The sequence below is a fragment of the Schistocerca cancellata genome, chromosome 2 (assembly GCF_023864275.1).
Source record: "Schistocerca cancellata isolate TAMUIC-IGC-003103 chromosome 2, iqSchCanc2.1, whole genome shotgun sequence".
Classification (NCBI taxonomy): domain Eukaryota; kingdom Metazoa; phylum Arthropoda; class Insecta; order Orthoptera; family Acrididae; genus Schistocerca; species Schistocerca cancellata.
In genome coordinates, this window is record NC_064627.1 from 570989762 (window position 1) to 571011796 (window position 22035).

At 36.6% G+C, this 22035-nt stretch overlaps 1 protein-coding gene across 2 annotated transcripts in view; it reads left to right on the forward strand.

Moving 5' to 3' along the window:
• The window catches only part of LOC126162177 (serine/threonine-protein kinase Pak), a 156409-nt gene extending 144694 nt beyond the window's left edge, over nt 1-11715 (forward strand). For both annotated transcript variants that reach the window (XM_049918488.1, XM_049918489.1), the window contains exon 10: nt 1266-11715. In XM_049918488.1, the coding sequence (XP_049774445.1) occupies nt 1266-1349 (84 nt within the window). In that variant the 3' untranslated portion in view covers nt 1350-11715. The remainder of the gene's footprint in view (nt 1-1265) is intronic.
• The last annotated feature ends 10320 nt before the right edge of the window (nt 11716-22035 follow it).

The following is a 22035-nucleotide window of genomic DNA, read 5'->3' on the forward strand; positions in this document are numbered from 1 at the left end:
CAAAAACTTAGACATATTTATTGCAAAACGCACTGCAAGTGCAACAAGAAATACACGATAACTACGGTGTTACGTGACAGTACAGTGGTTTTGAACAACTGAGGATTGCCCTTGACAGTGCCGAAATAGTTTCAGAAATTTCCACACGATGGCAGCACCATGCAGTGGGCAGATCACAGCATGCCACGCCTGAATATTAGACGTGAGCGCAATGGAAGGAAAAAAAAAATGGAGGAAGGCGAGCGGAGCTCGGGCGTGGGATGCTCACAGCGTGCCTGTAACACAAGCTGCACTCGGGCTTGGGACTCAGTGTTAATGGCACAGGCAACTCAGCCTCATGAGGTAAATGTCGGTGATAGAAATTGAGGATGCTGAGGAAATGATGCAGTTCCTGGTAGGTCTTCGACAGGGACATCTGCAGGATGGCTTCAGCTTTCTCCGACAAGGGTAGCTGCCCAGCGTCTTGATCCTGTGGCTCAAAAAATCAACTTGTGTGTGACCAAAGACAGACTTGGTCATATTTAGAGTGACACCACATGGTTGCAGTTTTCTGTAGAGTTGAGTAAGATGCTGCTGGTGTTGCTCTGGAGAGGCAGAAGAAACGAAAATGGCATAGAGATAATAGAAGTAAAAGGTCAGCCCTCATAGGACAGAGTTGATGAAACTTGGTCAATGTTTGCACTGCATGTGCAAAAGACTGTCAGAAGCAGTTCTCGTATCCACCTTATTCTGCAGGTGTTAAAATATTGTGAGGGTCTTCTGTTGCCAATATCTCCTTGGATTAAGACTTGTCTGAGGTGCTCTTTCTCTGAAGTGAAACCTGTCTTATCAGTTCCGTTTTTAACTTCTCATATGTGTCGGCTGTAGGTGGAGTGGTGATTACATCTTCAATCTCTGGTGTATATTTCTGATCCAGCTGGCACACTAAGATAGTGAATTTGGTTGTGTTCACCAAAGAGTCGGTGCCCGCAATAGCATCAGGCAGCATGCAACGTCACCGTGGGCAGTGGGCATAATGTTTTGGCTGATCAGTGGTTATGTGCCAAAGAGGTCTAGTTCGTAGTGATACCATTCTCCTCTTATATAATTGCTTTACTTTGTGGACACACCTAGCAGTAGTGAATAGAACGATGCACATAAGTAACAGTTTATTGTGTTGTAAATGAAATGTGGCTGATGTTTATTTTGGTGGCTCTTTTCAGAATATCTTAGATCTAGTTACAGAGGAGGGTATTAATTGATATAGTATTTGTTCTTATCCACAGCACCCTTTCCTGAAAATTGCCCGGCCGCTAGCAAGTCTGACACCTCTCATAATGGCTGCAAAAGATGCAGCCAGGAATCATTAGAGCTGTAGACCAGGAACACAGCCGTATGATGGAACTTGACTTTTGACATGCAGCGACCACAGAGCTTTAAGTAGAAGCAGTCGATTGTGTGTTGTGCCACTGGGAACAATTCTTGCAATTCTGTGTACCTGGCTTTTTGTGCTGGGTGACAAGGACATTTTTCACTTAGTGTAAAGTTTTGTTGTGAATATTTTTTGGAGAACCCAGTGCTGTGAGGTACGTAGTCCACAGAGAAAAATGAATGTGACCCTCGATGCAAAAGCTGATCATGGGTCTGTGCAGCTAAATGCAGTTATTTTACATATTTAAATAGCTTTGCATCTAGGCCACATTTTTATGCTGTGATGCTGTTGAGAGAGAATGGACAGTGCTGTAGTTGTGTGAGTAACTAAAATGTGGAGCACAGATCACGGGTGTCAGATGTGTTCTTATTTTTCTTCCAACCAAAGAGGTGCATTTAGATTTATTAATGGTCATATGCAAGGTGTTTTCTGAAACAGTAAGGCTTCTGACCCAGTTAACATCTTGTTCATGCTGGGTAAATCTTTGATTGGAATGTTTTGGAGGTGCACTACGTTCTGTAATCAATATTTTAATGTGTGAAATGAGAGAGCTGCTATTTTAAGAGTACCATTAACATGTCGGTAACCATATTTGAGATGTAGATGTGTTAAGTTTCGTATTCACTGCCTTTTTTTCTTTACTTTTAAAGATAAGTTCTTATTTCCTTGACTATTTTAGATTGTAATTTTGCAGTAATACTAAAAACCAGTATTATATTATCTGTGTAGGAAAGGCATCCCTGAAAGCTAGTAGTGTTACATAATTCTATGATAACGTTATAGGAAGTTCATTTTATTATGGTTTTAAATGTTTCTGGACAGTCATATCTCCATCACACACTTCAATTTGTATACAGATTTTGGTAAAAAATAACGGAAAATAGTCATTCCGTGCTTCTTGGTGAACAGCTTAGGGATGCAACACAATGACTGAAAATGTGCCCTAGTCATTATCATCAGCTGAATTCTGATGCTAGTACAGAATTTTATAATTTTGACAATGTGAGTAAAAGATAATTGCCATTGCATTCAAAAATATGTGAACAATTTGGGACTATTTTTTGCAAACAGCAATAAATGCAAAATATTTTTATATTTTGTCCTCTTGTGATTATAATTTTTAAGCTGTTTAGACAGAATGATAATATAATGTGAAATGTTTTGCTCCAGAAAAAGATCATGTAATAAACATGACAGGAACAGCTAAGAATGTGATATTGACATTTGTGATTTCCTTACAGTGTCTCTAAGTCAGCAGTTTGATTGTGCAGTGTGTGTTGTCTCTGGATACATTGGATGACCAAGAGTGCACACTGTTCCTGCTGACTTGCTACTCTGTTTGATGTGTTAGAGAATATTCACAACAAAAATAAACAGAATTTCATGGCCTGTAATTTAATGGTTGCTCTGTAGTTCCTGTGCCTAGCATTTGCATGCACAGTACTGCTGTTCTACTTTCAGAATATCATTTAGTGATAAAGTGACTACCTTCAACTCACTTAAGACTTTAAAGATGAGATATGCTTATTACAAATGTAGAAAGTATTCAGAAAGTAATTATAATCAAGAAAAGTTAATTATAAACATGTTGTGCTGCTGCTGCTGCTGCTGCTCTCTCTCTCTCTCTCTCTCTCTCTCTCTCTCTCTCTCTCTCTCTCTCTCTAATCACTTGAAAGGCAGAAATTTAAAAACAGGAGTTTATCAACCAGAGTTCATATGCAGTAGGAAAAGTACTTCCATAACCAAATTCTGAATGTAATTACTGTGGTGTTAGACACTTGTGTTAGTGAACTTGTTTTCCCTTACTACCCTCTACAAAGATGCTTGCTGTCATGTCTCTTGCCTTCTGATGATATGTTCTGCAGTTTCTCATTTGAGCTGAAGTTAAAACACTTTTCATCCAGAAAAAGGTAGAAGTCACTCAGTGGCCAGTTTGAATGTAGAAATTGCACATGCCTAAATTGTTCAGGAATAGCAGTTGCTTCAGCAGTATGCAGATATTTGTTGGCTTGTGGAAGATGTCACCTAAAGATAATCTTCCTCTGTTTTGGATTTGTTGAAATTTTATTGGTGATATGAAGTATATCTTCTGATTTATTGTTGTTCCCTTTTTTGTCAAATTGACTTTTAGGTGACAGGTTGTTTAACAGTGTAGCCACAAGGCTGTTGGTACTGAATGTCTTGAATGTTTGTGGCATGTGTAAATAATTTATGTACATTCACTACTGTGATTGTACTCTGGTGTTGGGAATTTGAATGAAATCCAGATTCAACCTCCCCCTCATAGCATGGATTAACATTCACGTGACAGTCTGCTTTGTTAACAGGTTTCAAAAGTACCTTAATCACCGTGATATTATATTCAGGAGAATGTCATAGATGTAACTTCGTACTGTGAGTAAGCTCTTGTTGATACATTTTTTGAAGAAAACATTTATGCCTGTAAACAAAAGTTGATCAAAAGATTGCCACTATTCATTCTGTATCAAAGAAATTAATTTAATTATTTAATACCCTTACCTACCTCCCAGTCATGTTCATGATGTAGGGGTCTACCAACATCTTATATCTTTCTCAAGTTCCATTTTATTGTAAATTCATACCATGTGTAAGGGTATCAAAAATGTCTTTATGGATGTGTTAACCATCATACACAGCAATACAATATTACAGAAGAACACAGAACTTAAGAAATGTGAACTGAAGCGTAGAACATATTGGATGGAGTAAGTAGGAGACGAATAACTGCTTTAGCTCTGGAATTCAGTAGCTTTTTCTCAAAGTAGTCATAAAAATAAAACAGTTGTACCATATATTTTCAGAAAATAATTGTTTTTCTGTTTATGTATGTGCTTTTACTCAGCAGTCAATAAAATTTTCAATCAGCTCCTGTCGAAGGCGTGCTTCCTGGATTGGGCTTCTATAACACATTAACAAAACGATGGTAATAATCCTACTGGCTGAGCGGTAGTTGCTTTTTGTGTAAGGGCTCATTTCATTCTCCTAATAATGTTGCTAACAATACAACATTGTTCAGTGGTTCCTTACATGTCACAATTATATTGAATTGTGGTGAATTGGTTGTCATTTTACTTGCATTTGTGCTTATGTTTCATTGTATGAAGTGTGAAAAAAAGTCTCCAGATTAACTCAGTAGCCACTAGGTGCTTGCAGAAAGAAGAAAAAGGTCTTTTATTTTTTAACTGTTTTCTGAAAATGGAATTACATTGTTCAAATGAAAATTAGTAGCCTGTGATTTGAGTCAGTGAGTGAGCATTTAGTTTTAGCACCTAAAATTTAAGATGTCAGTTGCAAATGTCAATTGTGACATTTTTTAAAAGTGACAACAGTTTATTTCTGCATAGTTTTGCCAGAGTACCAGTATTTGTGGTATGAAAATCTCAAATAATAACAGAGGAAGATAGTTCTATTTTCTTGGTTCCAGTAAGTCCAACTTAAGATTGTGTTGTCTCCGTGACAAACACTATCATTAACGCTTTCTGCTTCATCTAAGCAAGAACAACAAATAAAAGTATTCATAAAAATGAATTGATTTCATGTATATGTATAGATAAGGCAAATTCATAGCCTCTCTCATTACACCACAGATCACAAGGGGCTGACAGATGCTGGATTTCTCTGTGGGACCTGTTTCAATGAAATACTAGTGTGTGGGTTATCTGGAAAAGGTGTAATTTTAATCAAAGGAGGGTGAGTAACTTGACACTCACAAAATGAAACCTCTCCTGTTTTTATTCAAATTTTCTTCATACAGAGAGCTCTTGATCATGAATGCCACAGCTAATTGCTGAGAAATATATGACTGGATTAGACTTTGTATACAAGAAAATACAAAGGGAAAATGCTAGAAAGAATCACACCACATCAGAAGGAAAACTGTAAGGTACTTAAAATGAGACTGAAATTAACCCATGTGACCTGGTTCCCTCTTTCCCACAAGTGCTGTATCTCTTTCTTATGTGCTGAATTTTCTCAACAGAGAATCCAATCGTCCAAAAATGAGAAATTGTTTAAATAGATTTAGAGTAATCCACTTGGTGCTTTTTCTTTCAATAATTGTCTTCTTTTGAAGTGATGATGTTTGTACATTGTTTTTCATGACTGGTAGCACAACTTACAGCAAGAACTGGAGGGAAATCTGTGTGATGTTGAGAGATTGATTTGACAGTCAGTTTTTCAGAATCATCACTATAGAGAATGTAGGTTGCCATTGATTATGTGATAGTATAAATTCTCTGGTGCTCGTCTGAAATATTATGCAGCATTACAATAAAAAGCAAGTGAACTGCAAATTAAGTGATTATTATGACCAAAACAGGGCATAGTACATCTAGTTTCCTTTACTTTCAACATGAAAAAATGTTGCCCTTATGGAAAGGTGGTGACATGGTGCAGCTATCAAACTCATCCACTCTTCAGTCCTTTCAGTGTACTCTGAATGCATATTTTTTCCCCAATTCCATTTGCTATCATATTCTTATTAGATCTTATACTGGCAGACAAAACACTGTCTGGTGCTGATTCCAGTTTATCCTATTGAGTCTTAATACTTTCTTAGTTTAAAATTATTGTTGCTGTCCTATCCATGTCCGAAACTTAGGGTGCAGTAAACAATACAGTGTGTGTTTATGAGTGGTATAGTGTTCATAGTCTTATTGAAACCTTTTCCTTGTTTAAAAGCTTTTTAAAAAACTGATATTCACCCTATTTCTATTTTTATTCCTCTCTCTTCAGTTCGTGTTTGTGCTATGCACTGTTAGAAATATGAGCTGTGGTAGATACTTCACTCAGGATTCTACCGTAATACGTAATAGATAACTCAGTAATTGGATAAATTGGACCTTACGAGGTTTTCTGTGATGCTTTTTCAGATTCATGGAGCATGGCCCTTTATGTTAACTGAAAATTTTGACTTTTGGTTTATACATTTGTGTTTGTGCAGGTAAATTCTGCAACACAAACTTACCAACTTAGCTCTCTTTGAGTCCATGAGATTTATTGTTTCTTTGTGAAGTTCTGTCAAATAGTTTTTTTGTGAAGTCCTGTCGCATAGTTTCATCATTTTAGATTAGATTCAGTTTTTGTTCCATAGACCCAAAAAATGAGATGATTCTTGTGGCTGTGGAACATGTCAGAATTGTGATCTATTAATTGCCACGAGATGATGATGATCTGTCATTTTGCTTGATCAGATTCCTTATTTTGCATCAAAACATGGTTTACAATGTTGCATTAAATATTCATAAATTTGAAACGCCGAAATGCTGCAGGAGGCACAGACATACATTTGTATTTTTGATTAATGATGTCAACCCTCTCTGCCAGTTTATCATTAACTATCCTGGTTGTATATTAAACTGTGAACCAGTCTGATGGCCTTGGCTGTTTTTTCTTCTTTTGCCTTACTGCCATTCACCTTCTCTAAATTCTTTCATGTATTAATTGGCTATCGTCAGTAGCCAAGAAATGTTATTGAAACTGCATTTTCCCATTTTTATTTTTTATTGCTTTTGGTATTTGTTTTTCTCCATCCGCTATTTGAGCATCCAGTCTTAATAACTTGAAGTGCTGAGTGTCTGATGTCAGCAAGTGCCTTTCAAAAGTGAAATAAGTCCATTGTAATTACTTTCTTGTTTAGTGTAACATTATGATAGTAATATCTGATATGTTAAAGATGCTAATATTTCTGCACAAGACCATCTTGGATGTGAAAGAAGCAATGGTAATCTGTTGTTTTGTGAGAACAATACCATTACACTCAGGTGGCTTGTAAGGAGGTTGTCCCCTTCCCCTCCCCACCCCTCCCTTATTCTCTCTCTCTCTCTCTCTCTCTCTCTCTCTCTCTCTCTCTCTCTCTCTCTCTCTCTCTCTCTAATTAGTTGCATGTCACAATATCATTCATATTCTGTTAACTATTTTTCTATTTTTACTTTAAATACCTTCTCTGAACTGTCATAACAACCGTCCATTCCCTTTTATAGACTTGTACTTCCCTACATGTCATGTTAAAGGAAGATTTGCATACACATTTTTGGTTACGGAGCTTTTTATGATTTATTTATCTCAAAAAGCCCTGCTCCACTTTGAAAGCAAATAGTGGTTCTGTGTGTAATATAATAAATAAAGCTGGAAATTTCCTGTTGAAAGTATGTTGCCTCCTAACACTTTAGTTATGTAGTGGTAAGTTTAACGGTATTAGGCCTTAACGTAAATTGTTATATTTGCACAGTCCTCTGAAGTTCCAGTAGACAACATAACATTATTATATGAAAATGTAATGTAATGTAATTTTATGAATATCTACAGTGTCAGTAATTTTGGAGAATATTTTCAGCAATTTTATAAACTCATTTGTGTAAAATATTGCTTCTATATTGGGAGTTGTCGACCCTGCATGAAATAAATGTAAATCGAGTGTCAGATGCATAAGTGAAGTAATCTATAGTTTAACACGAACAGTGACTTCCAGTATTAATAGTCAGCTCTATTGTGGTGAATTTGATACCAACAATTTAATCTTTGAAACTGTTATGTGAATTTTATTCAGTATTATTATTTACAAAGGCGTTGCTCTTCTTCCTTTCCTTCTTAACTGGTATCACTAGTGATATAAGTATTTCATTTTCAGTGAGAGAATAAGTGTAATATGTTGTATGTAAAGTAAAGTAAAGTAATGTAGTAGTGCTCTAATCCGTGATCTGTGCACTATGTCAGGCTGTGCTTGGAGGCATGCACATTGTTGGTTAAAAGCTTAATTCTTATGTCTTGATTGTTAAGGGTGGTGTGTTTAATGACATGGCCGGGATGCGATGAATATCTCAATTTAGAAGGTAATAAGCTGCTTCTTACACAGAAATGTACTGATGTACACTGTAAAGAATCAATATTATTATCTTAAGAGTACTAAAGATAGTAACTTCATCAACATTTTGGTAACTAGATAGAATATATCTTGATATTTGCAAACAACGTGTATTTCATGATATGCACACACCTTTTTACATTGACTCATCGTACCTTTAATAATAATCAATACAGGAAAATTTCCATCCTCTTTGGTAACTGGAACTATGATGCGTAATGATAATGCAGTGAAAGTGTAAGTATTCATGATTTTATCAGGATATGTAAATCTGATTGATCAGATGAAAAGTGAAGATAATAGGAACAAATATTTGGCTTTAAAGTTGCTAAAAATACAGGGAATGAGAAGTGAACTTGAAATTTGAGGTGTTTAACACCATATTGTAAGCAGTTTATATATGCATGGTTAGGGGCCCAAGGGATAAGATATAATGAGTGTGCAGTCTGAAGGGAGATGGATAATGTAAGTGTGGGGTAATGAAGTGTAAGGATAGTTAACAAAAACTTGTAAGGATAGTTAACAAAAACTGGGATACGATTACCATTCTTTAAACCTCCTAGCTGACACTTCCTACATCTCGAGTACCCTTGTAAGTTCTTTTGGTGAACTCCCTTGGGCCTTGAAATGTTACAATAACAGTGGAATGTATAGAGGTAATTTGTACAAGTTAGCTGGTTGATTTGTGGGAGGGCAAACTGTGATGGATCAGGGTGGTTGTCTTAATACTGACCTTTGATAGGCAGTGCTCTTCCAGTTGAACACCCAAGTGTGTGCTGCAGGCTGACTCAAACCTTCAACTTGCTGGTGGCTCACTCTATTTCGTTCTAAACCTTCCTCAGCCGGAAGAACACTAGCTGCAAAGGCAGATCAATGTATGAGCCTCAATTCAGCCTCGATCTTAAACTTGTATGAATGATTATTGCAGTGCACAGTCCGTCAATATGAAAATGTCATCTAACAAGCATAAGTTTAATAAACATAGTATAAGTTAATTTTTTCTCTGCTGCAGCATATGCATTAGAATGGACAATTGTGCAAATTGGAAGAGTGGTAGGGATGGCTCAGAAGACACGCAATGAGGCCCATACTGGTATATGATGTAATGTTTCAAAAAACCTATGTTTTGCCAAAGTGAAATATCCCTTTATAACAAACAATAGGCTGAGGGTGAATTATTTTCAGCAATGGATTGAACCTGATCTTCCTCAGTAGTTTGTGCAGCATTTATCTGTGTGGTGAAAAATCCACTATTCTTAAAAATTTTGGAAATTGTATTATTTGCATCATTGTGCTGTCATTAACTGTTTCATGGTTCCATTTGTCATTTGACAGAATAGTCTTTCCACTTTCTTCTTTGAAATTCTTCCATACTTTATTTTTGTCTTTCCATGTGAATGCATTGCTCTGATTTGATAAAGCATTGTATTCATGTGAGCGATATTAAAATTAGACTTCAGAAATCTATATGAACATAAAAGTTCAATAATTGGTTATTACCTATTGAAATATATAGTAGAAAAATCTACTTTTATATATGATGATGTGCCATTATATTTTTTAACCTTGTGTGAAACAGTCTTTCTTAAGGTGATTTACTTGTGTTCATTTGCTTTGCGTCACAACCTGTGTGCTAAAAATTTAACACTTCCTGTCAAGCAGTGGTGAAGTTAATGTTGAAATATTTTTGTAAGCTATGCTGAAGGAAGTTTTGGAATCGTAGTCATGAACAACTATCTTTGGGTTAAGCCACAAGCAATAACATGAAGTACCTGTTGGTTGAAAATTCTTGGTGATAACACTGTTTGTGTTGTGTATTGCCAGCTAATTTTCCAAATAATAAATATAGCCTGCTTTCATTTATCTTACATAATTATTTGGCAGTTGATGTATGAGGCTTTTGCTCATCACAAGCACCATTTGTTAACCTCATTATACTATTTTAGGAGAGGTTACAGCAAAAATCCAGGCAGTTGCCCCTGTAGGACCATTGAAACTGATGCCCTGATTTGGAAATTTATTATAATTATTTCCTAAGGAGCAAAACACAGCTGCTGCATAACCCCAAAAACTGTACAATGTCTGATTTGCTTGCTGTTGAGATTGATTTATGATTAGCAGAATATTGCATGTGTCGAATTGCTCACACTGCTTGAAGCCTTAGGGAACTTTGTTACATGATGAGATGTTAGGTTGTGCAGGAAGCAAATGAACATTAACTCACCTGTTGATTTGAGGCATACTGATTATAAAGATATTTTAGTAGTCACGAACTGTGGTAATCTCACCAAGTAGAAGGGGCTGACAGAGATACTCAAGTTCATAACTGAATGATCTTGCAGCATATTCCTTATTAAGTGTCAGTTTTTGTGGAATGTTTCCATGTTAAGTTAAGAGGTAGAGACTGCAAATATTGAAAGAAACCAGCAAGGTAAATCTCTACCGGTCCTTAATGTAAAAGCACTGTGTTAATGGGATTACAAACATCTAAAATGACAATAAGGATTTTCTTTTTAGAATAATGCAGTTGTATTATTTGGAAATCGTTTTGAGGAGAGGTCTGAAATACAAATATTAAGAATAATTTGGTTATTTGTTTATCGTCTGGAAGTCTATAATTGCAGTATGTAACATTTGTCTCATGTAACATTGCAGTCCTGGCCAGTGTCATTACTTGGTCAGATTCAGTATAGTTTTGTGCCTCTAATAAGATAAGAAATTCCCTACTAGAAGAATTTAATGATAATAGATTAGTTTACTTAATACAGTTTACAATGAATTACAAAAAATCAGAATTGTCAGCAGAATAATCGATAAATTGTCTACTGAAAACACTTTATAAAGACAGCCGTGAATCTGTACATAGACAGCAATATTTTAAATTGTTAATTGCATTCAGTGCCTGACCAAAGTTTTAAGGCCTCATTTTATAAAAATTTTATTTGAATTAAATATGTGGTATTTCATGCTTATGGAATTCATAGTGCTATTTTTTATTATATCACCGTATTTCTGTTTGTTGTCAGACTTTTCAATTTATGATCAATTATTTCAAAATAAGGTTTTGTCATAGGTTCGTAATCTTTTTGTGTGTACGTGCTATATTTGCTTCGGATTTTGAGTATTTTGAAGTTGAGTCTGACGGTTTTGTCACATTGTAACTTACTTGACAAAAGAAGGTATGTTAATACATTTATTTAGATTATGTATACTAAGAACATATTATTCAGTTGCTCATGTGCATATTGCACATGTTTGCTATCAATTAACATGCCTCACAGGTGGTGTGGATAATGTTTTATTTATGTATGAGTGAAGAGCATGATTGATTTCACATTTGTTAGAAAATTTGATGAGTTATTATGTTCTTGTTTTTGTAAGCACATTGTGTAAGTAAAAGTGGTGAATGCTGAAAGAGCAATTGAGATATATTTTCTTTTTCTAATTGCTACTGACCTTCCACTAAAGAATGCTCACTTCTTTCTTTGAATATCACACTGGATTTAATTTTCTTGTTTAATGTTTTGTTGATAGTTGGAAATAAAATAAAACTTCAAAACAATTTATATGATGAAAGGTATGTATTGTTATAATGAAAGAAAAAAGACACATTGCATATTTAAATAGAACAAAAATATATATCGGAGTTTTATTTTGGCACAAATATTCATCTCCTGTTTTGCTGATTCACAACTACTACAGTTACTTCTAAGAATGTTTGAAGCAATAATACACAATAGTATCTGACTGTCTTAAAAGTATTAAAATTATTCTTTAATTTTGAAATGAATGTTGTAGACATCTGTGCCTTAAGACAGCAGGTAACTCTTGTTGTAGAGAGTTCATTAAGTAAAATTTGTGTCTAGTAATGATTTTAGCCATGGAGACAAGGGCTTAGTAAGTGTATAAACTGAAATAAAGAGCTGATTTCTGCAGGTATGTGTCATGTGACTGAATGTTAGAATTTTTTGTTGTTTGTCATGACACCTTCAGCGTACATGAAACCATCATAAGCATAATACAGTCTCTTCGATTGTTGATAATTTTTGGTTTCTTTCATCTCAAGAAAAATATACTGGAAAATATATTTCAATTAAAATTACTGAGTGGTTCTGGGTTAAGTATTTCCATTACATGCGGATTAGATTTTTATTTATTGTACTGGTAAGCTTTCTTTACCTGTATAATGTATGCACACTTTTTTGTTTAATGCTTTCCATTCTAATTGTTAGCAGTGCCCCTCCTCCTTACTGTTTCTACTTGTTTTTCTTCTCACATCTTAAGTTCAAGTATTTCATCGTGCACCAGAGGACAATGAAGTCCTTGCTAATTTGTGAATACATAACAAAAACAAGTCTTTTGTGCTTTGGGGTTCTTTCCTTTTTCTTGCTAATAGAGAATATATGTATAACAACTACAGCTCTTATGATGTGTGCAGATGTGAACTGAGTTTGTGTGTGACGTAACACCTACAGAATAAGCTCCAGTTTGTGATACTGTATGGTTTAGTAGGTAGTGTGCATGCATCTGAAACTACAAGTTTAGGTTCAGTGTATTTCCTAGAACATGTTACAGTTGATTTCATATTGTCCATACTGCACCACATTTCACCTAATGGTTTCTTGACTTTAGTTATGTTAACTCTTTGACATTTTGTATGAAATATTACATCTTTCTGCTCATCAGCTGTACCTCTTGTTCTATGTGTCACATGGTTTTCAGTGACACTCTGTTCTCAGTTTCAACAGTACTGACTTCCTTTTCCATCTCTGGAGCTTTCCTGAAGGAGATTCGGAAGTCAGGGTAAAACAATATTCTCTTTCACAACTATTGTGGGTGCATCAGAAGGCCTGAGTGGAATATGACACCTTGAGAGTTGACACTGATCCTCTTTGTGATGAAAATTGATATGAAATCTTGAAAACTCTTTGAGGTAGAGTACATTAACTGCTTGCATGGAAGTGTTAACAAATCACTTTTTGTTCTCTAACTAACAGTCAAGTGGCAAAACAGTCAAGTGGCAAAACAGTCAAGTGGCAAAACAGTCAAGTGGCAAAATTTCCCAAGGCATGCAGAGTTCGGAGAATGGCAACAATAACACAAATAGTCTAAAAACATGCTACAGAAGATTTTTTTAAAATTTCACTTTTTCCCTTAGCTACATTTTTAGCTCATGAAAGGTGGCATGTTGTCCCTCAGAAGTCATTGCAGCAGTAAAGGCACCTGTCATGTGAGCAAGTAGTTCAACACATTTTAATTTTCTATATGTGTGCATCACCCTCAGTCTGTCTTCCTAAATGGTAATCTGAAATGGGGTGTGATCCGGGAGGCTGTTGGTGGCTAGGGACTAGCACTTCTGCAAGAAATATACGTAAGGGAGTTTAGCTTAAACAGCATCAAAAACAATGATTTATTGGGATTTATGCTAAGTATTTAACATTGTTATAAGTCTCAGATATCATGATGATGTGTAAATGTTGGAGAAATTGTAAAGTTTGATATGTGGGGAAAGTACAGTCATTGGCAGCATATCACTTGACAATAGCCAAGCCAGAAATTGCAGTGGTGAAAATAAATACTTTCTAAAATCAGTGATGAAAATGAGGTTTTTTAAAAACATAAATAATGAATCTTCATGTATTTTTGGGTATGATACTTAACATTTTAAGCTCCAACCCTGCAATAAAAAAATAAATAAATTTTTAACAAAATTGACCTTTATCATCAAACTAAAGCAATGAGTACAAGAAGAAATTGGCACAAAGTAAACAATCGTCTTAAATTTGGAAGCCTTGGACATGCAATTTTCAACAACTCATCTTTATGTGAGCTATATTTTAAAGCAATTTTGCATTTTTACTAGACTCAGTCCCACATCTAAAAACTGCTATAAACTCATAATGCCAAAAGCCAATTAAGAATCACAAATAAGAAGCAAAAATGGGCCTAAAATTTAATTTTTATATAAAAAAAAATACATATAGCTCCAGTGGTTTAGTTTTGAAACCATTTGTAACAGCAGTAGTACAAACCCAAATATATGTTATATTAACTTAAGGTATTTTTATGTTAATTGTTTGTGATCTCAGTATGATCACTTTAAAAACTAAAAGATGTTACAATGTCCTACAATCACGTAGTACAATCTCCATGTCGACGGTTGCATTGAACACTGTGACTGCTACAATGCGCTATATTCCTAGAAGTACCTTATGTACCACTAGAGGTTGCTGGCTTGCAACAGCATTGAGAGTTTCATGTGAAAGGCAGTGGTAGGATTTAAAAAAAATTAATAAAATGGTGGTTGCAGGCAGTAACCACTGGTACTCAAAGGATTAACTCAGTCATGCTGAAAAAACATAATGATGCATGTGGACACAGTCTCCGTACAGCTTTTGCATTGTGTCTTGATGAAACACGAAAGGTACATTTGTTAACTGGTGTAATTGTCCGTAAAGTTTAGCCTTGTTGATTGAGAAATGAATTAAAATTAATTATAAATGTGTTTCCAATACTACTGAATTATTTTTGGATGAATGTGGATTCTGCACTGAATTTTATGATTGGAAAAATGTGATGATTACCTAGAGCTCTTGGCTTATAGGAGGCCTATAATGGCCCTCAAGAATGGGTGTCCTTTCTTGTACATTTCATTCATTTGACTTGTAATCAGATGTGTGTGTACCAGTGCCATTCAGAGTATGGCATGTCCTGACAAATATTTATTGAACAGCAATTCTGTTATTTTTTGTGACTAGCAATACGGAAACTAGTCCCATGTCCTAAGCACTGCAAGCATGCTTCCAAACATACACAAATTTAAAGTACAAAAAAATAACATAACAATAAAACACTGAAAGGAACATGGAAGCTAAATGAAATGATCTCATGAGTGTAGAAATGAAACTTAAGGTTGGTTTTGATGAAAGTGATCTCAACTTTATTCCATAGATCTAGATACAACAACAAAATAGGAAGTTCATAAGAGAAATGAATTTAATTCCTGGAGTTAAGTCTTCAATCTTGGAACTGCTGTTCAGAAACAAGGTAGATGTTAGTGACAAATTTGAATGTGTGACGAAGCAAACTGGGATATTTTTAGTTCCCCTCTTGTTTTGCCATCTGCATCCTTAAATTCGTTTTTTCACCTTTAACTAACTACCATTAGCATAAGTGATTATAATCTGCATGTTCGTAAAATAGAAAGGTTGGCCCTCAGTTTTAAAGAATATACACCAGATCTAATTATGTGCTTAGTTTTATGTATGTAATTGGTTTTTAATTTATTTTAACTATTACTAATTAGTATCATTATAGGGCAAAATCAGTAATTCTTTCGTAACTTAAATTCTATTGTTGACTTATAAACAAATTTAAATTCTGTATTAATTATAAACATTTGGAGGAACAAGTTTTAAGTATTCCTAAAGGATCTATTTGACACTATTTGAAAACATGTTACCAAAGCCAGCACTTAATTAATTCTAAAGTAATTAACAGTTTTGTCAAAAGTATTGTTTGCATAACTTTATATGTTAATTTTATGATTTAAACAAATAATTTGGCTTAACCCTTGTAGTAGAAGAAATTGTTAAAAAGAACAAATTTTTCGCTGTATTCAGTTAATTTAATGAGCTACTTTTTTATTGCAATTTCTGTAAATTTAACTTTGAGCAATGTGTAGTTCCAGTACCTATTATTGTGAGGATATATAAGGGCCCGATTTTTGGTCCTGAGACAGTCATTCCACATCCAAGTTCCAGATGAGGAACCTGTGTTGGTTAGAACAACAACAATGCATCAACTTAACAGTGAAATAATTGTATGCCAATAGGCCCTGTGTTAAAGCAATGACAGTGTCTGTTCCATATGTATCTGATTATTCCAAAAGAACTGTAAATTACGTGGTTACGTTTTTACTGCTCGTTGATGTTCAACAGGAAACTATTGTAGCAGTAAGTGGATGTTTGCCTGGTAACTATTAATGAGGCTTATGGGAAGTTAGGACAATAGTGCACTGGCCAAATAACTGTGTATTATCAGGGGGTTGTGAAAAGTTAAAGTAGAAGATTGTGAAACGCAACTGTGCATATGTTGGCTACATCATTTACAGTAGACAGTAGACACACCATAGTTTTTCAGCCAGTACATTGATACCAAGGACAACAAATGATGAACGAAGAAACAAATTAGGTGAACACTACAAATGCTTGATGAGATAATATCTGGTAATTGCAACTTGCGCTATGGTAATATATAAGAGTGAACACTGAATAAAACCGTCATGAAATATATCATTGGGACAGTGGTCAAATCTCGTAGTTCCGAAACATGAAGAGAATATTAAATTGAAATCACTATGTAGGAAGCCTGTTACTTTGGGGAAGAACAGAGGTTCACTGGTTAGTGTTCATACTTGTGCCTATCAGCAAGTTCAAAAGTGCGAGAAAAGGAAGGGAAAATGGACTCTTCTTTCAGTGAAGGAGAGTAGCACAGTCAGAAAAGAATTTGTTTTTGGGCACACTTAGCAGTAAAGGAATGTCAGATGACTTGACTTGAAACTGGTAAAATAGTTTTATGGTACTTGGTTGTAATTACATTGAACTGGTGAACACTCACTTATCAATCCAGTGCTGATACCGGAAGGACAAACAGGGCATCTGGAATCAGACTTTCCTGGAAAAGTGAGAAGTCCTCTTGAGAAAAGGCAGCTCAAAACCAGGGCATGGAAGATGTGATGGTATGCTAGCTGAAAGAGGAGCATCACTGTTTGCGTGTCTGGTGAATGCAGCACATTGTCTGCTGCAGTTAGTGGAGGCAAACAAAGGGAGTGAATGATCAGTATTATTCCACAAAAGCTATGGAATTAAAATCTATTTGTATCATACACAATTAGCATGTGCATACTTGTGTATGTGGGAAGCATCTTATACATCAGTTTCATTAAATACAAGTAGATAGAATAGTTGCTAACATTTGCACTGAGGTAACTTACTCCAGAAAACTGCTAATAGTAAAACATACTGATTGAAAATTATGTCCACACATTTATCAGTATCATCTCCAGTAATATTTTGCAGTTGTCCTGTAATACACTGTTATCTAAGGGAGACACACCAATACAATGTTAGACATATGAAGAGACACCAGTAATACCTGAAATTCAGGAATAGATGACAAACACCCTAGTAAATCCAGAATGAGATTTTCACTCTGCAGCGGAGTGTGCGCTGATATGAAACTTCCTGGCAGATTAAAACTGTGTGCCCGACCGAGACTCGAACTCGGGACCTTTGCCTTTCGCCCTTTTGCCCGCGAAAGGCAAAGGTCCCGAGTTCGAGTCTCGGTCGGACACACAGTTTTAATCTGCCAGGAAGTTTCACCCTAGTAAATGATAAGTCTGAATGTGGAATGGTATAAATTGTGAAGGCAATTCAGAGATACAGTTCCTCAATATAAATGTTGAAAACAAAGGTAATACTTGCGTAATTTAATAAGGGAACTTAGTTTTTTGTGTACTCATATTCATAGGAATGTAATTAAAGTATTTTCTGCAATTGGACAACTGTATCAGAAATACTGTTTCATAGGCCACACCTTTATGCAACACAGAAATTTCTGAAAGTGGAATGCTTAGGCGATACTGTTTTTTTGCAGATTTAGTTATGAACCACATCTCTGGAAAACACAATTTGCTGTATTGTTAAGCTCTCAAAGCAAGTATGTGTAATTATATTAATGTCAATGCTACAGTTGTAATCAAATAATGTGTATTAGGGAAAGAAAAAGCCTTAGTGTGGAACCATGAGAACACTACAATTTAAAGTATCTCAGTAGGATGCTATCTAATTCGCTGATGTGTGTTGGTGGAAAGCACTGCTCAGCTGTTATCAAGATGATGCTCAACAGTTATCCTCAGCCAGTTTTAAGCACCTCCTACTCTCTTGGTGGTGGTTTCTCTCGAAATGAAGAACAGTATTCATTTGCCTCCACTTAAAGCAGCAGACACGCTGTACTCGCCAAACATTAGCAGCCAGTGAAGCTCCTTTCAGCTGGGGGGAGGGGAGAAGACAGTTATTTTAATAATTGCTCAATAATCAATTTACCAATAACTGGCTATAAGTTATTAAATTATTGTATGAGCAGGAAGGGGGTGGGTGAGGCAATGGACCAGTCACATCGCTGCCATGGTGAATAGGAGTGATATTCCTAACATTACACCCCGTTCTCTAAACTATTAGCTGCACTACCAGTATTTGTAATTTTACTTCTTTTACCAAAATGTTCCCCACTTGAATTTAAATAAATAATATACCCTGTACATACATAAGAAATAATAATTTATGTGAAGCTTTAAATGTTGTAATATTATCAATGAATGTAAATGAGAGAGTAAAGATGTTACAGGACTATTATTTGCAAAATCTCCATCAATCATAACTTGTCAGTTGTTGGTAAATTGAATAAATACTTTGTGTACATCATCATTTTAACAAAGATTTCTTACATAAGAAGAAGGAAACAGGAGATGGCACAAATGGAGGCCAACAGAGAGGAAACTGTGGCAATAATTTAGTCTTTGAGTAGTGTCGTAGTGAAGATACACCCTCTTGAAAAGAGCAGAAACTGGACACGGGCAGCTCCTGTTTGCGTCGCTGGGTGCACATAAAGATAGCTTCAAAGGCATGTGCACTGGTGGCAACTGCAGTAGAGGCTTCGTGTTGGGCACCTGTGGCCAGAGGCTGGGTGAAGGGCAGAGTGCTGGCAGCATTGCAGTCCCAGCCTTGGAGACTCATTGGTCAGTTAGGAGACTCGTGACGGGTTGGGAGCGACATCAGAGGTAGTACTGGGTGGTGGCTTATTGGAAGCAGCATTGGACATGCCATCATCATCTGCATTGAGCTTGAGGCCTGCAGTAGGTGAGAGAGAATCCATGTTAATGGTGCTGTCCTCGTTGGCCAGGGATAACTCCATGACATAGACTGGCTTGATCTTGTTCATGGAGACAGTTCAAAGGAATGGAGATCGTCTTGTCCCTACATTGCAACACCAAGTGGGCGTGAGTACTGTGGGCGAAGTGGTAGCTGGTGCTCGTCCACCTGAAGTATATTGTTGGTATATGCTGAGAGGTCATAGTGAATGAAACTGTGGTGCTTGCCATAATACTGCAAAGGTATGGGTTGCAGCTGAGCCATGAAATTTTGGAGCTTTTGCTTGATGCCTGAGACTATGCTGTCAAGAGGAAGAGGGGCTGCTCCCAGAAAGCCACCAGGGCAACATGTGGTTGTCCATATACTAGCTCAGTGGCAGAAGTTTCTAGGTCAGCTTTGTGTGCAATATGCAGGCCCAGAAGTGCCAGGGGTAGGACGGCACCAAGTGTGTGGTGGAATTGTTATACCATGTCATTAGCAGCATGGTGATAGCTGGTAGAAAAATGGGTACTAGAGTTACAGGTGTCTGCCGAAGCACTGGAAAGTGCAGAGCTGAATTGGCACCCGTGATCTGAAGTGCTGTGGTGGGGTCATCCAAAACTGGAGACACAGGTCTGAATGAAGGCATCAGCAATGGTTTCAGCTGAAGTTCCAGTGTTCGGGGTTGTCTGTGGCCAGTGCAGAAATCAGTCAATAACTGTCAGAAATATCGACAGCCATTGGAGGAAGGTTGTGGACCGATGTCAAAACGTATATGTGTGAATTGGTATTGTATGGAAGAAAAGGCGGCAACGGGTGCATATACGTATCAGCTGACCTTGGCACACCGGCACTGAATACTGGTTCGGGCCCAGTTGCTCCAGTCGTGCAATGCCTGAGCAGACATAATGTTTCATCAGAGCTAGATATGTGAGTATGCCAGGGCATGTGACACCGGGTGAACGCTGTCAGAGGCCTGCTTTCGGAAAGCTGGGGGGGGGAAGTTAGAGTATTTTAATGTCACAGGAATGGCTCAGGCGATCTGCCACAATGTTATTGATGCTGATGACGTGCCGGATGTTGGTAGTGAACTGCGAATATGCTCATTCAGCTGAAAATGTTATGGAGGGGATCTGATCCAAATGCCTGCTTCAAAATCTTGTGGGGAAGGGGCTGTGGTCCGTAAAGACTCTTCCTTCGAATGACGGTTGGAAATACCAAACAGCTTCGTAGATCGCAAGAAGCTCACGGTTATATGCACCCTAACAGTGTTGAGCATCAGAATGCTTGGAAGAATGAAAAGCAAATGGGCAGTTGCTATGGCAACTGTGTGTGTGTGTGTGTGTGTGTGTGTGTGTGTGTGTGTGTGTGTGTCTATTTCAGAACAAGGCCTTCTCGACAAAAGCTTGTGTGTTCAGTGGTCTTCTTGCTGTGCCTGTCTACGACTCAACATATCTGCTATAAGGTAAGTAGCAATCTATCCTTTTCATAATATTGTTATTTTATGACTTCAGTGAGTCAAACGATGAATTATGTTACCATCAAATTTTTTTAAACTAATTTATATCACACATGCCTGTAATAGCAGACAGTAGCAGATGCATTCTGTATGATTTTCTTGCAGATAACTGAATGTAATTTGCTTTAGTTCGTCAATTCAAATGGCAAGTGACTTCAAATATTATTCCTACCCATCATTAATGAAAAAAGAAAAGAAAAAAAAAAGACTGGAAGAAAGTGAATAAGTGGGGCTCAGTATCAATCGCTGGCAAAATAAAATAAATAATAAAAATAAAAAGAGAAGAAGAAGCATTGAAGAAAGTTCTACACCATGACATTTTTTTAAAAAATGCCCAGAGAATTCAGGTAGGGAAGAAACACTTCTCAAATGAAACTGTAGAAGGCCAAGACAAAACACGTCCACCAAAAATGAAGAAAAAAACACAAAAGTGAAAATATTTATTGTATTCAGAAAGTCGGAGGACATTATTTTGTGTACCATTTAGGTGATGTAGAACATCACACTTCGTGGGACCTCATGGTTTCTCAGACTGGGAGCATTTAGAAGTAATTGCAGCTCATGAAAACTGTTCGAGGCACCGAGATTGTGTTTATAGTTTTAAAAACAGAAGCTCGGCTCTTGTCAGGGCAGCTGGAAAATTGTTCACATAACTTGAAAATGAAGTGCAGTACTGGCGTAATGCGTTACGAAGAGTTATTGGTGGTGATGAAGTACTTGGAAGTATTTTTAATGGTAACTTTTTAATACAAGTGGAACTAACTGCTGATGTTGAGCCATTTCTTCTAGCCGCATGTCACAATACAAGGATTCTGGAAATGGAAAAACAACATACCTGTCTCTTGCTACGTATGAGGAAGTAATCAAAATCATGGGGGAGAGAATAGATGAATAAATAGTGGCAGAAATTATTGGAGCTTAATATTATTCTTTGCTGACTCAATGTGATGCATCCATGGAGGCCAAAGTGTTTTGGCAGTGCAACAGGTGTGTGCAGAATGGTTCACAGAAGGCCATAGAACATGATGATAGGGCCAGGTCGCACCACCCAGGTGACCACCCAACAAGATCTGACATCTCATCCGAATGGCATTGCAGGACAGATCTGCGTCCTCCTTGGCTCTAGCGCAACAGTGTACACATAATTCACTATCAGTGGTGACAGTCCACTGCTGTTTATTAGACTGTGGGTTATATGCACGCTATCCACTACTCTGCCTAGTTTTGAAAAATGAGCAGAGACGTGCTAGATGGCAATAGTGTAGGGAACAATGTCACTGGGGACGGGAATGGCATCAGATAGTGTTTTCAG